This window comes from Xenopus tropicalis, chromosome 1 (genome assembly GCF_000004195.4).
Source record: "Xenopus tropicalis strain Nigerian chromosome 1, UCB_Xtro_10.0, whole genome shotgun sequence".
Classification (NCBI taxonomy): domain Eukaryota; kingdom Metazoa; phylum Chordata; class Amphibia; order Anura; family Pipidae; genus Xenopus; species Xenopus tropicalis.
In genome coordinates this window covers 134,648,688-134,667,632 of record NC_030677.2, presented here as the reverse complement: position 1 = coordinate 134,667,632, position 18,945 = coordinate 134,648,688, and the positions used below count along the sequence as shown (strand labels likewise).

The 18,945-nt window shown below is 36.3% G+C and overlaps 1 protein-coding gene across 2 annotated transcripts in view; it reads left to right on the top strand.

The window, feature by feature from the left end:
* The window catches only part of agtpbp1 (ATP/GTP binding protein 1), a 66,228-nt gene extending 55,787 nt beyond the window's left edge, over positions 1–10,441 (top strand). Inside the window, exon 26 of one of the 2 annotated variants that reach the window (NM_001113836.1) lies at positions 9,846–10,441. In NM_001113836.1, the coding sequence (NP_001107308.1) occupies positions 9,846–10,038 (193 nt within the window). In that variant the 3' untranslated portion in view covers positions 10,039–10,441. The remainder of the gene's footprint in view (positions 1–9,845) is intronic. The other variant, XM_012953242.3, reaches the window with a different exon arrangement.
* Positions 10,442–18,945: the final 8,504 nt, after the last annotated feature.

Sequence of the window (18,945 nt, the reverse complement as noted above, 5' to 3'; positions counted from 1 at the left end):
ATAAGTAAATTCAAGGGCACCGAACTGCCCATAGCTGTAGACACTCCTGTTTCCTGGAGCCTTCGGATCTAGGCCCATGGGCAGAAAGAAAAGAAAAACATGGCCATTTGCTCTACTGATATCTTCCTGGGCAGCAGAGTGCTGGCATCCACCCCTTGTGCCATAGCCCTTAACTTCTATTTTAGTTCATTTACATTTTTTCTTAGGTATGTAGAAAAATATTTTAGGTATAGGGTTGTTGATATTATTAATGTGTGTTATTTCACATGGGTTTGGCAGTGGTAAGGAAAATATAGCAGTCTGTGCATAACTGTTGACATTTCCTATAACCAAGATTACTTTTGCCAGTGTTCATTTTTTTAGCTGACTAAAACATGTTCTCTTGCAGTATTTGTCATCAGTTTATCCTCTGGTTTAAAAGGATGAGCAATCCTTGTTAATGAAAAACAGACCCAAAATGCTACCAAAGCCACACATATTGCTTCTTAACTTTGGGTGACAGGCACTTTTTTGGCACACTGCAGATATGGTTCTTTATAAATAATGGCTTTTTTGTTACCTCCCTTTTATACAAGACAGTATTATGCAAAACTTTTAATATCCATATCCCATTCTTACAGTTAAGTATTAAGGTGGGGGAGCACTGCTTTTCATCAGCATGGACAAAACGATGTAACCATACTTATCATTTATCAAGAAATCAGTGAATAATTTTCTTTTTCTTAATCAGGAAATCAAATTAAACTAAAATTACCCCAGTTTTAGCTTTAAAAATAAAAAAAAAACCTACAGTAGGTTCTTGGCTTTTAATATATATAACCCCATACTATATATTTTATCAGTGCAGTCTTCATGTAAGTTTTTGTATATAATAATTTGTAACTGATTTTATTTTCATAATACCTGCATAATAAATAATAGCACTCCAGCAACAGCTAGGTTTGTGATAATAAAGCTGTGCAGATTTCAAAGTAACTAGTAATGTGTGGGTTTACCATTTGGTCTGGTGGGTTAAGGTTGAAATTTGGGCGACCATTGCGGATTGGGATTGGGTGCGGGTAAGACTGGTAAAGTACACTGCTCTTCCACTGGTCTCGAAGTTTCCCTGTCTTGGAACCTAAGGCACGCGCAGAAGTAGCATACAGAGTGGAAAGACATGGCTACGGGTTGGGTGTGGCCCCCTACAATGACAGCATTTTGCGGGTTAAGGTTTTCCTGAACCACACAGTACTAACAGAAACTATTCTAAATATAGTCAAGCAATTAAAACGTTAATATCATGTTCTAGATTGAATGTTAATTTGTGGTCTAATTTAATACCTTTAACAATAATGAATGGCATTTTGCCTAATTTGAGCTGTTTATGTAATGGTCTGTAATATGTTGCATTATTATATTATGTTTCATTTGGTTTCAGTTTACAAACTTTTTATTTGTTGAGCCTGATCTAGCCAATGTTTGCATTGATTCCCTATTTAGATCAGTATAATTGAGTGAGGCAGTACTAAACATTGTGCTTGAATTATTGATATCTTCTTCTTATTTTGTTACTTGAAATCAGGTGACTACTTGAAAAGATGTGAAATGATTAGATAATGTGCCTTTGTATTACATTTTATCAGATCTTCTTTCATAAAAAAGTTTTTTTTAGGGAAGTGACACATGGGTAGATTAGTCGCCACGCAACTTAGTTGTCTTCGTTTTGGCGGGCGACTAATCTCCCCACAATGCCATCCCACCGATGGCATGCGCTGCACCGCGATTTACAGAATTCGCCCAGAGTTTGCTCTCAAGGCAACTTTGGCCAATCGTGGCGATTTGCCAAAGTTGCCCGAAGTTTCCTCTCAAGGCAACTTTGGCAAATCGCGGCGCGCGTATGCCATCCCACCGGTGATTTACATTCTAGCCGGTGGGATGGCATTGTGGGAAGATTAGTCGCCCGCGACAACAAAGATTTGTCACACAGCGACTAATCTTCCTGTGTGTCACTGCCCTTAAGCATTTTAAGAAAAGACAAGATTTACTTTACTGTTAATGAGAACAGGGAAAAAGCAGAAATTCGGAACTCTTAGTTTTCATCTGTCCATACAACTGAGGAGCCAGCTAATGAAGGCTTTCTTTTTTAATAGACTCTAATAATATAACTACTGATGCATGGGTCACTCGGGAGGACATTCAAAAGAGAATTTAACATGTAATGTTAAACAAAGGTCCAGGACCATATGGTAATCATCCCTGTGTAGTAAACAAGCTTAGCTCTATGATTGCCAAACCTCATCACTTAATTTATCAGGATTCTTTGAGGTCTGGCATGGTGCCAAGAGGATGGCGACTTGCTGTGGTTCCATTATTCAAAATATGATTTCGTTCTCAGCCTGAAAACTATAGGCCTGTTAGTCTGACATCAGTGATAGGAAAGCTTTTGGAAAGTGTAATAAGAGCTACCTAGCTATATTGCTTGAAACTAAAGACTGGGTAATACACCATTGTTGGCATAGCATGTAGTTTTATTCTGGTTTATCAGCACAGTAGGATGGTGCAGTCCCTTGGGCCACTAATGTGATATAAATTAAATGTAAGCGTATGTTTCTCTTTATTTACTGATAAAACATAGGGAATGTAGGCATACATTTGTATGCTGCCCCCACTCAATAAATAATTTGCTTTATGAATGAACTCCAGTTAAATCCTTCAGTTCATAAGACAGTATACTATACCATCAGAACACAAAATTTACTCTGCTTCCTCACAGGCAAATGCAGCAAGATAATTTACCCTTTAACAGCGAGAGGAGGACATACTAAAGGCCCCTGACTCTGTAGAGGGTGGTGCAATTTAGTTGTCCAACTGAATGTCCAGCCTGTAGCAGATGTTTAGCTGCACCTAAAAAGAATGCTGGGAGTTTGGATTTATTAGGGTAGTGTAACACCCTTCAAATCCATTTAAGTAGCAAGATCCTGGACAGCTTCATAAGCAGTCTTTTAGTAGTGCATGCCAGCACTAAATTATACAGCTTAAAAAAAACATCCTTTCTTTTATTATACATAAACCTTTTAGTTTTATTATACCTAAAGAAGTCCATGGAAGAATCCAGACTTCCCTTATTGCCTGTTCTCTTTCATTGACACACATGAATAATATTGTGTTATGAAAAGAAGCCAGCTATCACTGGGAAATTATGACTTAACGGGATGCTTGCGGGAATTGATATCCTTAGCAGCCTTCTGCAACCCTTAGCAGAGAATGAATTTATGTGTATTCTGTCCCTTTTGAAACACCACAAGTATAAAACAGCTGGGCTGTTAGTATCTATGCCAAGTCCCCATTTAGCTTTACTCTGGTAAGTATTGGATAACATGCAAATAATTAATGCACTGATTGCTCTTCTGTCACTTAGCCATATAATTTTGTTTAGAAGGTCTAATGGTATCTTAGCTTAAACACGGAGACTAGTGCCTGAGTAATTAGAACTCTAATTTATTCTTATAGCACTCTGTCGTAGTCTTTTAAATCGCCGTGTTAATAAAAACCGCTTGCAGATGTTTATGCTTTTAATTTATGCCATTAGTACTATTAAAATAATGCACACTTTAACTAAAAAGTGCATGGCATTGTTTAAGCAAAAATGTACGGCTATCCCCTTAATGAACTTATAGAGCTAAAGAATGTGTACTAACTGTATTGTTAATTGGCAAATTAGTATTGTGTGGTGTTTCGTTAACCCAAGATTATAAACAGTTTACAGTCAAAGCACTTTATCATACACGATACTGCTATAAAATATATCTTTATAAATGGCGCTCACGGATGTCATAAATTGTAATTGCCACTTGTTGATGTCACATATCTTGCATAAATCTTTAATACTTGTTCGGTATTTAAGGAATTTTGTACAAAGTGTTGTCGTATATAAGAATATTAAAAGAGGAGTTTTATAATCAATCAATTCAAGATGATCATGTCACTAAACACCACTTCTATATATATGACCTGCATAATTATTTTCAGTTTTATTTTTACAGGTATGGGATCCTTTATCTGTAAAAACCCATTATCCAAAATTTCCAAATTACGGGAAGGCCATCTCCCATAGACTTAATTATAAGCAAATAATTCTAAAATTTTAAAAATCATTTCCTTTTTTCTCTGTTATAATAAAACTGTACCTTGTACTAGATCCTAATGTAGGGGCAAATTTACTAAGGTGCAAATTTTTGCCTCGGGAAGCTTTGCCACACTTCATGCAACTATGTCAGATGGTAATTTGTGACGAATACGCTTATTCGCAAAAACGCAAATTTTCGGCACAACAAGAGAACGCGGGCAAATTTTTGCTAGAAATTTTTCACTAGTCTACTTTTCCTAGCGAATTTTCTGTAGCGGCACTATCTTTCAGAGAATATTCGCTTACATATGAGCTCGTGTTAATTAGAATCAGTGTCAGGACAGGACATGGTGTGTGTATTTATTAATGGTGTCCCTGAACTTGGTGAAAATGCCAAATTATTTTTCTAAATGTCCTTGGAACCAAAAGGAAGACTAACTCTCTCTCTCTCAGATGCAGTAAGACCAGAGTCAGACACAGAAAAAAAATATTGTTGTTACAGTTCAACAAACAATTAGCAGGTTAAGATAATATTATTTATTTATAATCATTTGAGCAATTAAAAAAGGAAAATAGCAGTCAGCATGTGTGAAATGCACATTAACAATACAGGAGATATAGTCAAATATGTTTTACATTTACAACTTATATTATGTGTATAAAAAAAACAACATGCAATTTGATGCCGGATGTGACGTTTGTTATGCAGGACTTTATATCACTGATACAGCACTAGAAGATCTGAGGCTCTAGCTTCATCAAGCAGACAAAATAGACTTTGGCAAAAAGAGGAATGAAGAGATAATTTTGTCCTTTGATAAATTACCAAATTTTTGATTCTTCATATGAGCGAAAATTCTATGGTGCTGAGGTTTTTCGCTAGAGAAATGTCTCTTTCGCCTTTTGGTAAATCAGCAAATGCGCTGTGAATTGTCTTTTTGGGGCATTTTCGCCCTAAAATGTAATTAATTTTTAATGGAGGCAAAACAATCCTATTGGGTTTAATGAATGTTTACATGATTTTTTAGTAAACTTAAGGTATGGAGATCCTTACCAGAAAACTCCAGGCCCAAGCATTCTGGATAACAGATCCCATGGCGGTATTAGTTTTGACCTGTGTACATGAATCCCTTTATGATGCATAAACAGTATAAAATATATACTTCTGGTTAATATATGCAAAATATTATACAGGTGTTTGGAAACCCAATATGCAGAAAGCTATAACTTACGGGAAGGCCGTTTAAAATAGTCTATTTTAAGCAAATAAGTATATATATATATATATATATATATAAATTATTTTTTTTTTGTAGTAATAAACAGTACCTTGTACTTGATCCTAACTAGGCTGTGTGAAATGTTTCAATGATTTTTAGCAGACGAGGTATTGTAATGCAAATTAAAGGGGATATATACCATACATTTTTACAATGCACTAAACCGTGTAAAAAACTTTAAAATAGAAGTAAGTGCTTTTAATTTAATACCTTTGGGTTCAAATATGTCCATAACAGCTTGAAAACTGTGCTCTACCCAGACCTTATGCCAGCTTCCGGTTTAGACTTTTCAGTATAGAGCTCAGAGCTGCCAGACCAGATAGACTTCAATGACACCACCTCACCTACTTAAAGTGAAGTGAATATTCATAGAGTGGGCAGGGATTAGTGATGTCCTGCTCTACTTGCTCCTCTTCCCCCCCCCCCCCTGCAGCAGCACAAGCAGAGAGACACAGAAGTAGGGAGGGGTTTTCCCTGCTGCTGTTGAGTAAAGCCTTTCAGTCAGTGCTGTGACCACTTCCTGTGGGAGACTGAAGCGACACTCCCATGTCTCATTTTGCTCTGGCTTTAGACTTGAGTGGTTGTCTCTGCAGCTCTCATATAATGGCAGTTTTAGGAGGTAGAATGCTTTCAAAACATCTTTCTTTCTGCATCATTTCACATTTTGAGGGAGGATGAATATTATAACTGAATATGAACTTTATATAAAATGTCTCCTTTAAAGAAAGATACCTTATCCAGAAAAATCCCAAGTCCCAAGTATTTTATATAATACCTATACCTGTATATTTATATAACACTGACACTTTACTCAATGTGATGAATCTACTTTTTGCAATTCCACCTTTAAGTCCATATGTGACAGTTACACACATGCTAAATGGCAGCTTATGCAGTGAGTATCTACCATCAACTTTTATTCCATGCGGAGGTGGAGCATACGCCTAGTTTTCTCACCTACATATTTTCAGAAATTTCCTGACGGGATAATGTTTATCTGCATATATTGCCAGAAATGAAACAATATATTTTTTTTAATGAACATCCAGTTTGTATTCAGTGGAGAGTTATGATTTACAATAAAAGCAACATGTGCTAAATGCATTAATCCTTAATATAAAAGGATTTTCAAACATACACTATACTGTAAAGATTGAATTACTGGATCTTGTACAGTTTTATACTGTCTTAGAGAACTGTTCATTAATCATAGTATGAGATCTCTTTTTTAATGTTGCAACCAGAGTACTAATGTATTTTATGCTGGTCTATCTATCCTTAGGGAATTTCAGCAAAAACTCTCTTAAACTTTAATGCAGATATATTTATTAAAGGGAAGTTAAACACAATACGTTACCAGGCAGATGCACAGACACATTCATATATAGTAATATAATTACAGATATGGGATCCAGGTTTTGAAATGTTTGAGACTTGAGGTTTTCTGAAGAAGAAAAAAAGAAGATAATGGGGTTTCCAAATAATAGATCCCATACCTGTAATACTTTTTAATATGCTATTAAATACCTAGCAGTTTATTTGGATTTAGGAGAACAGTTATGGGTGTAGTGTATTGTCCAACTTTCTAGGTTCTTGCTGTGCAAAGAGTATGTGAACATTTTGGCTGTTCAGACAGAGACCTCTCTATAGTATGGTACATGATAGGCTGGTTTTTTTTAGTGTAGTCAGTTTGCTTCCATCCAGGTGTATTTTTGGAGCAGCACAATGTGCGGGTTGTGCCAAATTATTGACCAGGCTATATTATTTGGGCTACCCAAGCCCTAATATTCCATGACTTTAAAGTGGTAATTTATCTTTAACTTTTAGTATGATGTAAACATTGATATTCTGAGACAATTTGCAATTTGTTTTCATGTTATATTTTTTATAGGTTTCCATTATGTGTTAAGCAGCTCTCTATTTTATTTCAGCAGCTGGCTGATTGTTAGGGTATGAGAGACAGGACTATGAATAGAAGAGGATCTGCATAGAGAAATAAGAAATAGTAACAATAACAATAAAACTTAAGCCTCAGAGAGCAAAAGTATTTGGCTGCCGGGTCAGTGACTCCCAACAGAAAGCTGGAAAGAGGCAAAGAAAGAAGGAAAATTATTCAAGAATAAAAAAAAAGTTCTTAGGAATAGGCCATTGTATAACATACTGAAAGTTAACGAGGCGAACCAGCCCTTTTAGTGAACAGTATGCATTAATAGTTACCTAATACATAATGTACCATGTGGAATATTATGTTTAACCATTGTTTTCACCCTCACATGGCAAGTAGTGTTACTGTAGTTAGTAGCACCTTCTGCAAATGTTTGCTGTGTAATTAATGTCTGTCCTTGGTCCCAGGGTAATGTCCCATGTAGCAATGCATAACTCCTATTTTCCCCACTCTAGCCACAATCTAGCCCAACACGTATTGGATCTAGACTACCCTGCCCCCTTAGTTGACACTGGGCTCTAGAAACACTATACCATCAATGAATAAGGCTAGGTTTCTGGAGCCTGGCTGCAGTGCAAAAATAAAAAGGCATGTGTGGCTAGGCAATGACCCCAAGTGGCAGCCAATTTTTCAGCCCAAACTCATTTCATCCCAAACATTTTTCAAACCCAACTGTGCTTGTTTCTAAGTACTGTCGGGTAGCTGCTCTCTGCTCTTGCTCAGAAGACCTATTTCATACCACTCAGTCAGATGTTTGCCAGGATGGGCACCATCAGGCTGCCTCTGACTAAATTTCAATGCCTACTTTTGTAATCAGGCTGCATAAAGCAAATAATAGATCCCTTTTAAGTCCTTTTCGCCTAGACAGTTACATTCAATTATTTATTTGAATTTACGCCAATGTTTTTAATGTTGAATAAAACTTGGATATGCACAAGATTTTATAGCAATATAATGTGTATTATATGATTAGGAATAACAATGAAGATGTAGCAAGCTCGTCTATAACATTTCACTGATGAAATATTTAGAAGCACTTAAAGTTTCCCTGCAAATATGTTTTTCCAGCCCCATAGGAGAGCAATAAAACTGGGTGGAGGTTGCTTGTTTTTTTTTTCCTGTCTCTCTAAGTGAAATACTATATAACAAGAAAATATCCCTAATGAGAAGAGCGGTATTATGTTTAGTAGTGTTCAGTAATGTTAGTTTGTCCATCAGTTTCTCCAAATGGATCCCAAACCTGATATCTTGCAAAATCAGACGGTCAACCTCACTATTAAAAAATCGCCCCCTCAAAAAGTTTTATTGATTTTGTAATGAGTGTTAAAGTGCTAATAAATTTATTCTAATAGTAACTTGGAACTGGAACCACTCAGTGTACAAATGTACATTCACCTTAAAATGAACATTTAGAGGACCATCTACCAACGGTCGCATTTTTTTTCAGATTCAAATGTTTTAGCTCTAAAAGTCGCAGGAAAAAAAGGTGCAACTTTTTTCAAAATTTACTATGTGACAAAACAGCTAAGAATCCAAATCTGACAATTCACCAACTAAAGATCATGTAAAATGGCAGGTGTCCCTTCCCTGGAGGATCTTTGCTTCAAAACTTTTTCCCACACACACTTTTTCAGTTCAGACTTTTTAGTAAATGTTGGACATTCATGAAAATGAGTTTATTCTAATTTTAAAAGGAAATCTGTACCCCCAGAACAAATACTTAACCAACAGATATATTAGATTTTGTTACATGACCTATTAAAGAATCTCACCAAACTGGAATTTATACCAGTAAATATTGCCCTATTACATCCTTTCTCTTGATCCACCATTTGGTGATGGGCTGTGTGTTCCCTCAGAGATCACCTGACAGGAAATAATGCAGCTCTAACTGTAACAGGAAGTAGTGTGGGATCAAAGGGCAGAACTCTGTCCATTCATAGGCTGATGTGACCTAGCATGCATATGTGCCTTGGCTTGTTTGTGTGCACTGTGAATCCTATGATCCATGGGATCGTCCCTTAATTATTAAAATGGCAATTTTCTATTTAGGATTACCCAATAGCACTGACTACTAAAAAGTATATTTCTATGAAAATGGTTTATTTAGATGAAGCAGGATTTTACATATGAGCTTGTTTATGCAATGCAATAGACCTACATAGGATCTATTATTGGAAATCTGCCATGCAAAAGGCTTGGAAACGTTGCCATAGCCTGGTGTGAAACAGTATCAGACATGTGTTAGAACGTAATACTACTCTAAGCTGCTCTAATAATGTTCGAGAACATCTGCTCTCTGACTAGGGTACTCTTTGAATAGGGCTAAATGAAGTCATGTGACTTAAATGAAGGCATGGGACTGAAGGAGCTCAATTATCTGCCATTTTTCTAGTGAAGAGATATGCTGTTCTACTTGCAATGTCACCAGAGCACAGACGGATGTTCTTCTTAGGAGTAGCTAAAGAACTGCAGATACACACTAACTCCGTTTTTGTTTTTCTCTCCTTTTTAGTCCCACCACTTATGTCTTAGAGGATGACGAACCTCGGTTCCTCGAGGAAGTTGACTACAGTGCAGAAAGCAATGATGATGCGGATCCTGACTTACCAGATACTATTGGTGATTTTGAAAACACTGCATTGGAGGAAGAAGGATTTTCGGATTCGGAGATCACAAGGACTCACACAAGCGGACAATCCACATAACCTTTAAAGGATATATATATTTTAGATTTGAAAGCATCATTTAAAGCATCTTTGCTGCTGTATTAAATATTAAATAAGCTGCACCCACTCTATACACCGTGCAGGCTGGAAGCTTACCCCATTTAATGTGACAACCTATTTTTACAATAAATGTGGTAAGCTCACTGCTTGCATGTTATATAAAGTGTTTCTGGCTCCTTCAATACTGTATGTTACAGTCTATGACTTATGCTCTTCATCTAGGGGGTCTGAACCACCATTGCAGGAGTGTGTGATGTGTTGGTTGTGCAGCTGCGTATACTTGTTGGACATTGGCTTCTTTTCTGCCTTCATAAGGAAAATACCAAAAGCTTATTTAAGTACTGTAAATCAATAAATGCGTAGCAGGCTTTTGATGGCTTTACAAACTTGTCATTTGCTACTTAATTTGTAAGTTATAGACCCATAAGAGAGGTTACCAATTATTTTCTTTGTTTATATTGCATGACCTTTCTTCAGATCTTGCTTTAACTTGATTCTGTGATCGTTCTGTGTGTACTGAAGCCCAAAATGAAATACTGTGTTACCCAAAAAGAAACCATAACAACTACTCCATATATTCCTTTTGTTCTTGGGAATTAAAAACTTTTAAACGTCTAGTAACTGTTTGCTTGCAGAAATTAAATGTAATGGTCAGGCGGTGCCTAGGTTGGACTGTCGTCAAAAATTAACTTATTTGTTTTTGTATGTATGTATATCTTTACTTATACAGCACCACTGTATATGCAGTGTTGTACATTTTTACAATACATTAATAGTACAGGTAGGGAACAAACAGTTCAATAAATATATACAGTTACAAAGATTAAGTACATACATTAGGAGATGCAGGATAAAGAAGCTTCCTGCTCCAAAGAGCTTACAATATAAATAATCAGATTTAGAAAAATATCCATTATAATGTACCAATAGTCTTTATTGTATGTTTGATTCTGCTTCATGTTTTGATGTTTACTCAACAGTATTGTCATTCTCTTTTAAAGGTCCACCAAACCATTTTATTTATTGTCTCTTTGTATTTGTCTAAAGGTAATATAAGAACTTAATAATACAGATATTGCTGTTCCTGGCTTCCTTGTGTCTTGAAAAGTGTTTCTAACTGCTAGCAGACTCTGCATTTTCATTTTCTGTGGTGTGTCCTCATTCACAGAGGTGAACATCTACTCTGTTTGTTTATAGAGTGTATAGAGAAATAACATTAAAGATAGCTTTACAATATTCATTACCCAATAATAAGCAGAATGAATCAAAGAATATTTAGCTTTTAATATCCCTTTAATGTGTCATGTTGTGACAATCAAATAATTATAAATGCCTGATTGTAATAGAAAATTGTTCAAAGTCTGCAGCTAAAAACAATTGATATATCTTAGCCATGACAATCACATATTCGTCATTAAGGGGCAAATTTACTAAAACCGTGAATAAACTTGTGAAAAAAGCATGTGTGGGAAAAAGTTGCAAAAAGCACAACTTTTTGGACTTGTTACATGCTAGCCGTTTTTTTTCACCGGTCACAGAATTGTTGCTCAAAAACCAACATCAAAAATCTGAAAAAGTTCAAAGCAAAGACAAATTTTCCAGGCAAGGGAAGGGATATCTGCCATTGACCTCTACATGATCTCGACAGGATTTAGGTGGAGAGTTTTTGGATTTGGAATTGTCACTGAAAAAACACATAATAAATCTCAAAAAAAGTTGCAACTTCTTCACGGTTTCTGACTTTTTCTGTGTCAAAAACCCTGACCTCAAAAAGTTAGTAAATGCCCCCCTTAGCCTATTTAAATACTATTTAAGTGGCAGTATAACCCTTGATTAACATACGTTAAATGAATAGGGCTTCTGCCTATTGTTTTAATTACAAAAAATTATTTTTGTTAGCTAAACAGAGCCAACCAGTAGATTAAAGATACTTGGGAGGCAGATAATTAGATTACTAGTGCGTGGATAGTTCCCCAGCATAATGGATTTCTTCAATTTTCCTGTTTGGCGTAAAATTTTTTGCATGTGGACAGTATCCCATAGCAGCCAATTAAAGATTTCCTTTTTTTATTGTCTACCTGCAGCTGGCTGAACAATGCAAATCACTTAGGTTGCTATTGGTTACTGTAATGTGTTAATGTGCTGAGTGTTCATAAATGGTCTCCACCCACTATGTTCTATTTAGCAATCAAAGGGAATACACTATATCTAAGCCATTAGTGTTTTAACCTGACCATTATGGTTTGCCTATCTGTTTCATGCTGAAATAGCAAAAGGGTTGGTTCAGAGATTTAGGTTTCAGACTCCATATATTGTTAAGTGCATTTGGTACCAAAAAGTCCAATATGTTAAGCTATACAGGAGCAACTTTTCCTTTCCTTCTTTTAGGTCATTCAATAACATCTAGGACACACATCCTTAATGCAATAGTTCACCTTTAAGGTCTGTTCTTAGCCACTTTTCATATTTAATTTCTTACAGATTTAGCATTATTTGCCTTCCATTTCTGCCTTTTTTCAGCTTTTAGTTTAGAATGGTATTGTTTTACCAGCAACCAAACAACCATAGGCAGATTTTCAATAAGGCTAGGGGAGGCTCAAACCTTCTTGGCACCTTAAAAAAACAAAACAAAACAGCTCCATTTCTGCACTGCTCTGGAACTATTTACAAACTGAAGGCACTGCAGAAACAAAGACTGATAAGAAGGATCTACAGGCTGTAAACTTTAAGATCCTCACCAACTGCTGCAGAATTCATCAACTCTCACAGGTACTATACTGTATGTGTTCTGTGTATAAGGCTGACTTACGAGCTGAAATTAAATAATTTTTTGTTGCCTGGCATCTATAATATCCCTATCACCCTTGCTCAGTCCTAAATTACTGTAACTCTTTCCCCGGAAAAAAAGCCAATTGTGCTTTCATATATTATATGTTGTTATTTCTTTGCACTTTTTTTCTTACTTTTGTCATTGTTTAGTCCAATTCTAGTTAGTTAGAGTAGAACCTTCATGACACTGCATAGCTGGGAAACAAACAACACAATGTTGTGTATCAGTGCCAGTCCAGTGTTATAGTTCGAGGGCCCTAATATCTGCCATCAGAGGGCATCTCACTGCAGGTTTTGTAAATATAGACTGAATTTGACTGTATATAATGTGCCTGGGATGTCAGTACCCAATGCCTTTATCGCTATAAAGCTAAAGCACATATAAGCTAACTGATCACAAACACAAAATGGATGGAGAACCCCTCACAGAAGTGCATGTATGGATATTTTTACATTCTAACCATTTTAGGATGAAAACAGCACTTTTGCACAGTATCCCTGGAAGTCAGTGGGAACCGCAAGAGGTTTATTTTTATGTCAGCAGCGAATCCACTATGGGGCTGATTTACTAACCCACGAATCCGACCCGAATTGGAAAAGTTCCGACTTGAAAACGAACATTTTGCGACTTTTTCGTATGTTTTGCGATTTTTTCGGATTCTGTACGAATTTTTCGTTACCAATACGATTTTTGCGTAAAAACGCGAGTTTTTCGTATCCATTACGAAAGTTGCGTAAAAAGTTGCGCATTTTGCGTAGCGTTAAAACTTACGCGAAAAGTTGCGCATTTTTCGTAGCGTTAAAACTTAACGCTACGAAAAATGCGCAACTTTTCGCGTAAGTTTTAACGCTACGCAAAATGCGCAACTTTTTACGCAACTTTCGTAAAGGATAGGAAAACTCGCGTTTTTACGCAAAAATCGTATTGGTAACGAAAAATTCGTAAAGAATCCGAAAAAATCGCAAAACATACGAAAAAATCGCAAAGTACCGATCATTACGAAAAAAACGCAATCGGACTCCATTCGACCCGTTCGTGGGTAAGTAAATCAGCCCCTAAGTCTCACATTAGCTTTAGGTCAGTCTATGTATGGGCCATCTTTAGCCTCCCCAAACAAAAATGTCACCCATCGCCTATGCGACTATTGCTCAGTGAGGCTACAATTTAATTCATTGTTGCTTTTTATTACTTTCTGTTCAGACCCAATCCTATTCCCTTCCAGTCTTTCATGCAAACCTCTCCCTGGTTTTTAGGGTAAATTGGGCACTAGGGAAATGGCTTACTTAAAAGCATCTGCAAAAAACAAAATAATTCAAATAGCACAAAGAACAGACAAGTTGCAAACTGTCATAGCATATAGCTGTTTACATGATACTAGCAATTTAAAAATGAACTAACTCTGTAGGTTTACTGTTAAGATTTCCACTACCAACATCATCAGCAAGCAATTGGGAACTCTCAGAAAAAGCAAAATATTTATTTACTGGGTGTAGCTTTTATCCTCTTGCCATTAATTTTGTATTGTGAAAATATAGGTTTTGCTTTGGTTTTCATAATAATCTATGGCATGGTATATTTTAACAGGGCATTACATGTGTTTGAGTATTAACTCTGAAGCTATAAATTAATATAAAAAAATAAACAAAAACTAAATTCTTTTATATTCTGAAAAATGATTTTATTGGATTCATTTTAGGTTTTAATTTGTACAGGTATGGGATCTGTTATCCAGAAGGCTTGGACCTAAGGATTTCCAGATTAGGGATTTTTCCTTGATTTAGATCTCCATTCCTTAAAGGCTGCTACAAAAAATGTAAACCATAAATAAACCCAATATGATTGTTTTGCTTTCAATAAAGATTAATGATATCTTAGTTCACTGAATAGAAAGACAACTATTTAAAGGGGAGCTCCGGGATAGGGCAAAAATCCACCAATATCTTATTTCTATTAAAACAAATGTTTTCTCGATAGGGATGCCTTTTTTACTGGTTTCTGTGAAAACAGCCCACAATTCTCTTTCAACAGTTATGCAGAAGTTATTCTCTCTACTGTCTCTGACTTTGAAAGTAGCCGACATCTAAATGTGTTTTAAGTATTAATAACGAAGCTATACATTAAGGGAGTGATTATTAAAAAAAAATGATTCAGAATAATGCTTTATTGTTTTGTTTGAATGAATATTCTATGTGGAAAGTGACATGTATCGGACCGCTTATCCGGAAACCCATTATCCAGAAAGTTCCTAATTACGGAAAGCCCATATCACATAGGCTCCATTTTAATCATATAATTCACATTTTTAAAAATGGTTTCCTTTTTCTCTGTAATAATAAAACAGTACCTTGTACTTAATCCCAACTAAGCTATAATTAATCTTTATTAGAGCCAAAACAATACTATTGGGTTTAAATAATGTTTAAATTATTTTCTTAGTAGACTTAAGGTAGGAGATCCAAATTACAGAAAGCACAGGTCCCGAGCATTCTGGATAATGGGTCCCCTACCTGTATAATGGGAATTGTCTAGAGAATGCTTACAAAAGCTTTCGAAAATGTCCACACATAAATAACTGAATCTCTGAAGACAGGATTTCAGTTTTCTGGCACTTAAAAACTATAAAACTTTCATGAGATTTTTTTAGATTTGGTGGGAAATAGTTTATGTATAACTTAAGTTATTTGCCATGCTTCAGAATTCAGCTGTGTTTCAATTGGGACAATTCTTTTTTAATAGCAGGTTAACAGGATCAGACTGGGGGGCTGCAGGGTCCACTGGGGCTGCCACCGCAGGGGCCCCGCCGACCCCCGCTGTGGCCTCCCGCACCCCTCCCCTGAGCGCACATACAGCAGGGATTGGTTCTGGGTTTTTTCCCGTGCCCCGCCGGCCCAGTCTGACCCTGCAAGTTACAGTTAAATGTAACAGAAAGGCAACAGATTAGCCACATTAATGCAAGCTAGAACGCTATATTTTTAATCTGCAGAAAGCTTTACCATACCTGAATAAAGACCCCTAGAAGCTCTATCTGTTTGCTTAAGATTGCAGCTGCCATTTTAGCTGGGCCTTAGTAGCTTCCATGCTGTAGCTCTAGCCGCTGGTAGCTCAGATCACAGATTCTGATGGTAGGGGGAGCAGGAGAGGGGAGAGAGCTGTGCAGACTTGGACCCCAGGAATGAAGGATTTTTCTAACTAATCCTCAAGTTGTGGGAGGTCACAGAGAAAATCAAAGTTGCAATAAGGTGCTTACACATTTACACCCAGCATTTTTACACAAAGCCAGAGCAGATAATGCTTCATATGGGGTTTGCTGTTGGAATGATTCTAATAATATTTATATATCTCCTCAATGGCATTGACCTGGTGTTATGTGGAAGGTGCACTGACTGACACTGACACAGAAGTGGCAAATTATGCAGTATACATCATGTAAGGCATGGGTTGGCAGGATTTCCCAAAGCAGTAGGTATAGAAAATCAAATTAGCCTGTACTTAGCCAGGAAAACAGATATTAGTTCTGAAAATGGTAAATGTAGTAATGGCCTACCTTTTAAAAAGAAGAAATGCATTTAACCCTTAGTATAATGTAGGTAGTGTATTATCTAGAAGAGTTGCAACTGGTCCTAGTTTTTATTTAGGTTGTGTTACTTGTGTCTCTATAGCATGCCAGGTAGGTGTCAGACACTACCTTTGTCAAGGTCCTACCCTTTATTGCTTACAAACCATGCTAGTAAAGTAAGGCACACCGAGATTAAACACCCAAGGCCACAGGGATCTGGCATGGTAGTTGGCACTGGATTTGAACCAAATACATAACAGTGCCAGACTCTCCAGGTGTAGCTAAAGTAAAGCTGTCATTGTCCAACTTTGATTTGCAGCGAGGTAGCAGAACTTTATATAACCTTGTTTGTAAAAGTCTTCTTGTATATATGTATGTACAGTGACTTAAAAAGTTCAGATTTGGTTGACTGGAATATGTAGTTTAAGGGCTCTTTAACATAAACTTTTGTCAGGTTGCCATATCACTACTTTGTAAAATGGCTGTCTGCTAGTACTTGCAGTGACTATCTGGTCTTGCCACCCAGAGTTGCTATCGACCTGCAACATATGTCCAGTGGGAAGCGTTTGATAGCAGTTTGCTTTAATAGAATACAATACCAATACAAGTGCACATTATTTATAACTCTGTGATTCTGACATCATTGTGACCTGCACTGTCATGTGGCAATTATATGTCTTGAATGACTTATTAATGCTGATATTGCTTGAATTTCTGAAAACGTCTGCTAAGAGAGTAAAAAGACACCATTGTCTTCTTTTTATATTTGTTGTATGTACATTCCATCTGCATTTTTAATAAATCTGGAGCTGAAATGGATTATATGGAGTATTGCTCTATTAATAGTAAGAATATATGTTTATTAACACGATTACAAGTCATGTTAAAGTGTAAAAGAGTGATGGATTTATCTTAGAGTTGCCTTTCTGTGAACTCCAGTGAAAAAGAAGGTGTTAATATTTATTCTTACAGTGTACATTTAGCTAAAATTTCAGCAATGTTACATTCTAGCAGTTATTTATATTATACTATGCAATATATAATATCCAAATATTTGTAGTTTGAAACCTTCTGCATACATGGAAAACTAAGGTTGGAAAAACTGAAGCAACCCCCGCGCCACTACAAGGCTTGGGAGACCCTCGCAAATGCAGCATGCCAAAAGCCTCTCTGCAGGGCCATCTGCCACCCCTACAAGGGCTTTATACGATGGGTTTCTTCCTCTTTTAGGGTGTGATTACAGCAAAAGGTGACTTTACAAAAGTGCAGAGAGTCAATGGAAACAGTATGTATTTTTAAATTAAAATTTTCTTTCTAAAATAAAACGTCACATTATAGAAAACTAATTATATATAAATAAGTTTCAGTGCTTGAAAGTAAACTTATGCACACACCTCTTCTATTAAATGTTGCTTTCCAGTTTGCCAAAGACCACTCTGCAACTACTAAGTTTCGATCTTTTCACACTGGGTCCTAATTGTACCCTCTTAAAATAAAAAAATAAATTGTTTACCTATAAACAGTTCTACCGATATGGCAGCTGGTCAGTGGAATCAGTCTATATATGATCAGTCTGAGAGAACAGAAGCTATATCCTTAGCCCTTATAAACCTATACAATTTATTTGCAAATGCAGTCAAACAAAGTTCAAACGTTCTTACTCTGTATCTCTGTTGTACAAAAGGTGGAACTGTGCATTTAAGTTGGTATGAATTAATGTTTTTCCATATAAAATTGAGAGATGGTCCAGAACACTAACATCAACTGTATTGTGACTTTGCGGTTTGTTTGCCAGACGCAAGATTTGTCTGCAAATGTACTACTATTTATTATCCAGGCATTATTTTATATTTCATTCTTTGGTCCTTCAAAGATAATTTGAGCAATCAAGAGAAAAACATAATGTAATTAGGCCTTGTGGCGTCCTAGATGAGCTGTGTTTCTTTCTCTGTAAACTAATTTTCTCTTTGTTTATGTGGTATCTTGTATCATACAGTCGGCATTCAAACTAAATGGATAGCAATTGTATATTACTAAGCATGCTAACATGACAAAGATATTCCTAAATGGAAAAAGTGACAATTACCGCTTTCCATAAATGCACCATCAAAACTATTTTTAATTTTTATTGCCTGTTTTTCTTTCATTGCATTATTATTGGTGCAGATGTTTCTTTGCAAGAACCATTCTGTGCTTTTGCCTAGAGCCGGTTTTTCTACTGAAGTTAATGTCAAGGCCTGAACTAGGGGTAGGCAGGAGAGGCATATGAGTAGGGTGCAATAGAGGGGGGTACTAAGGCCTTAGTAACATGGCTATGCTGCCATCTGTTACTCTTGCTGTGCAATATTTACTGGGAGTGAATGAGCAATGAGTGGGGTTTGGTGGCAAGTGACTCTCTGTTCATTGCTATGTTTTAAGAAGCGTATTTACCAATTGGTAAAAGTTACTGTGCACCATTTGATAAATATGTTTCTAAAAATCCCATAGGAATGAATAGAAA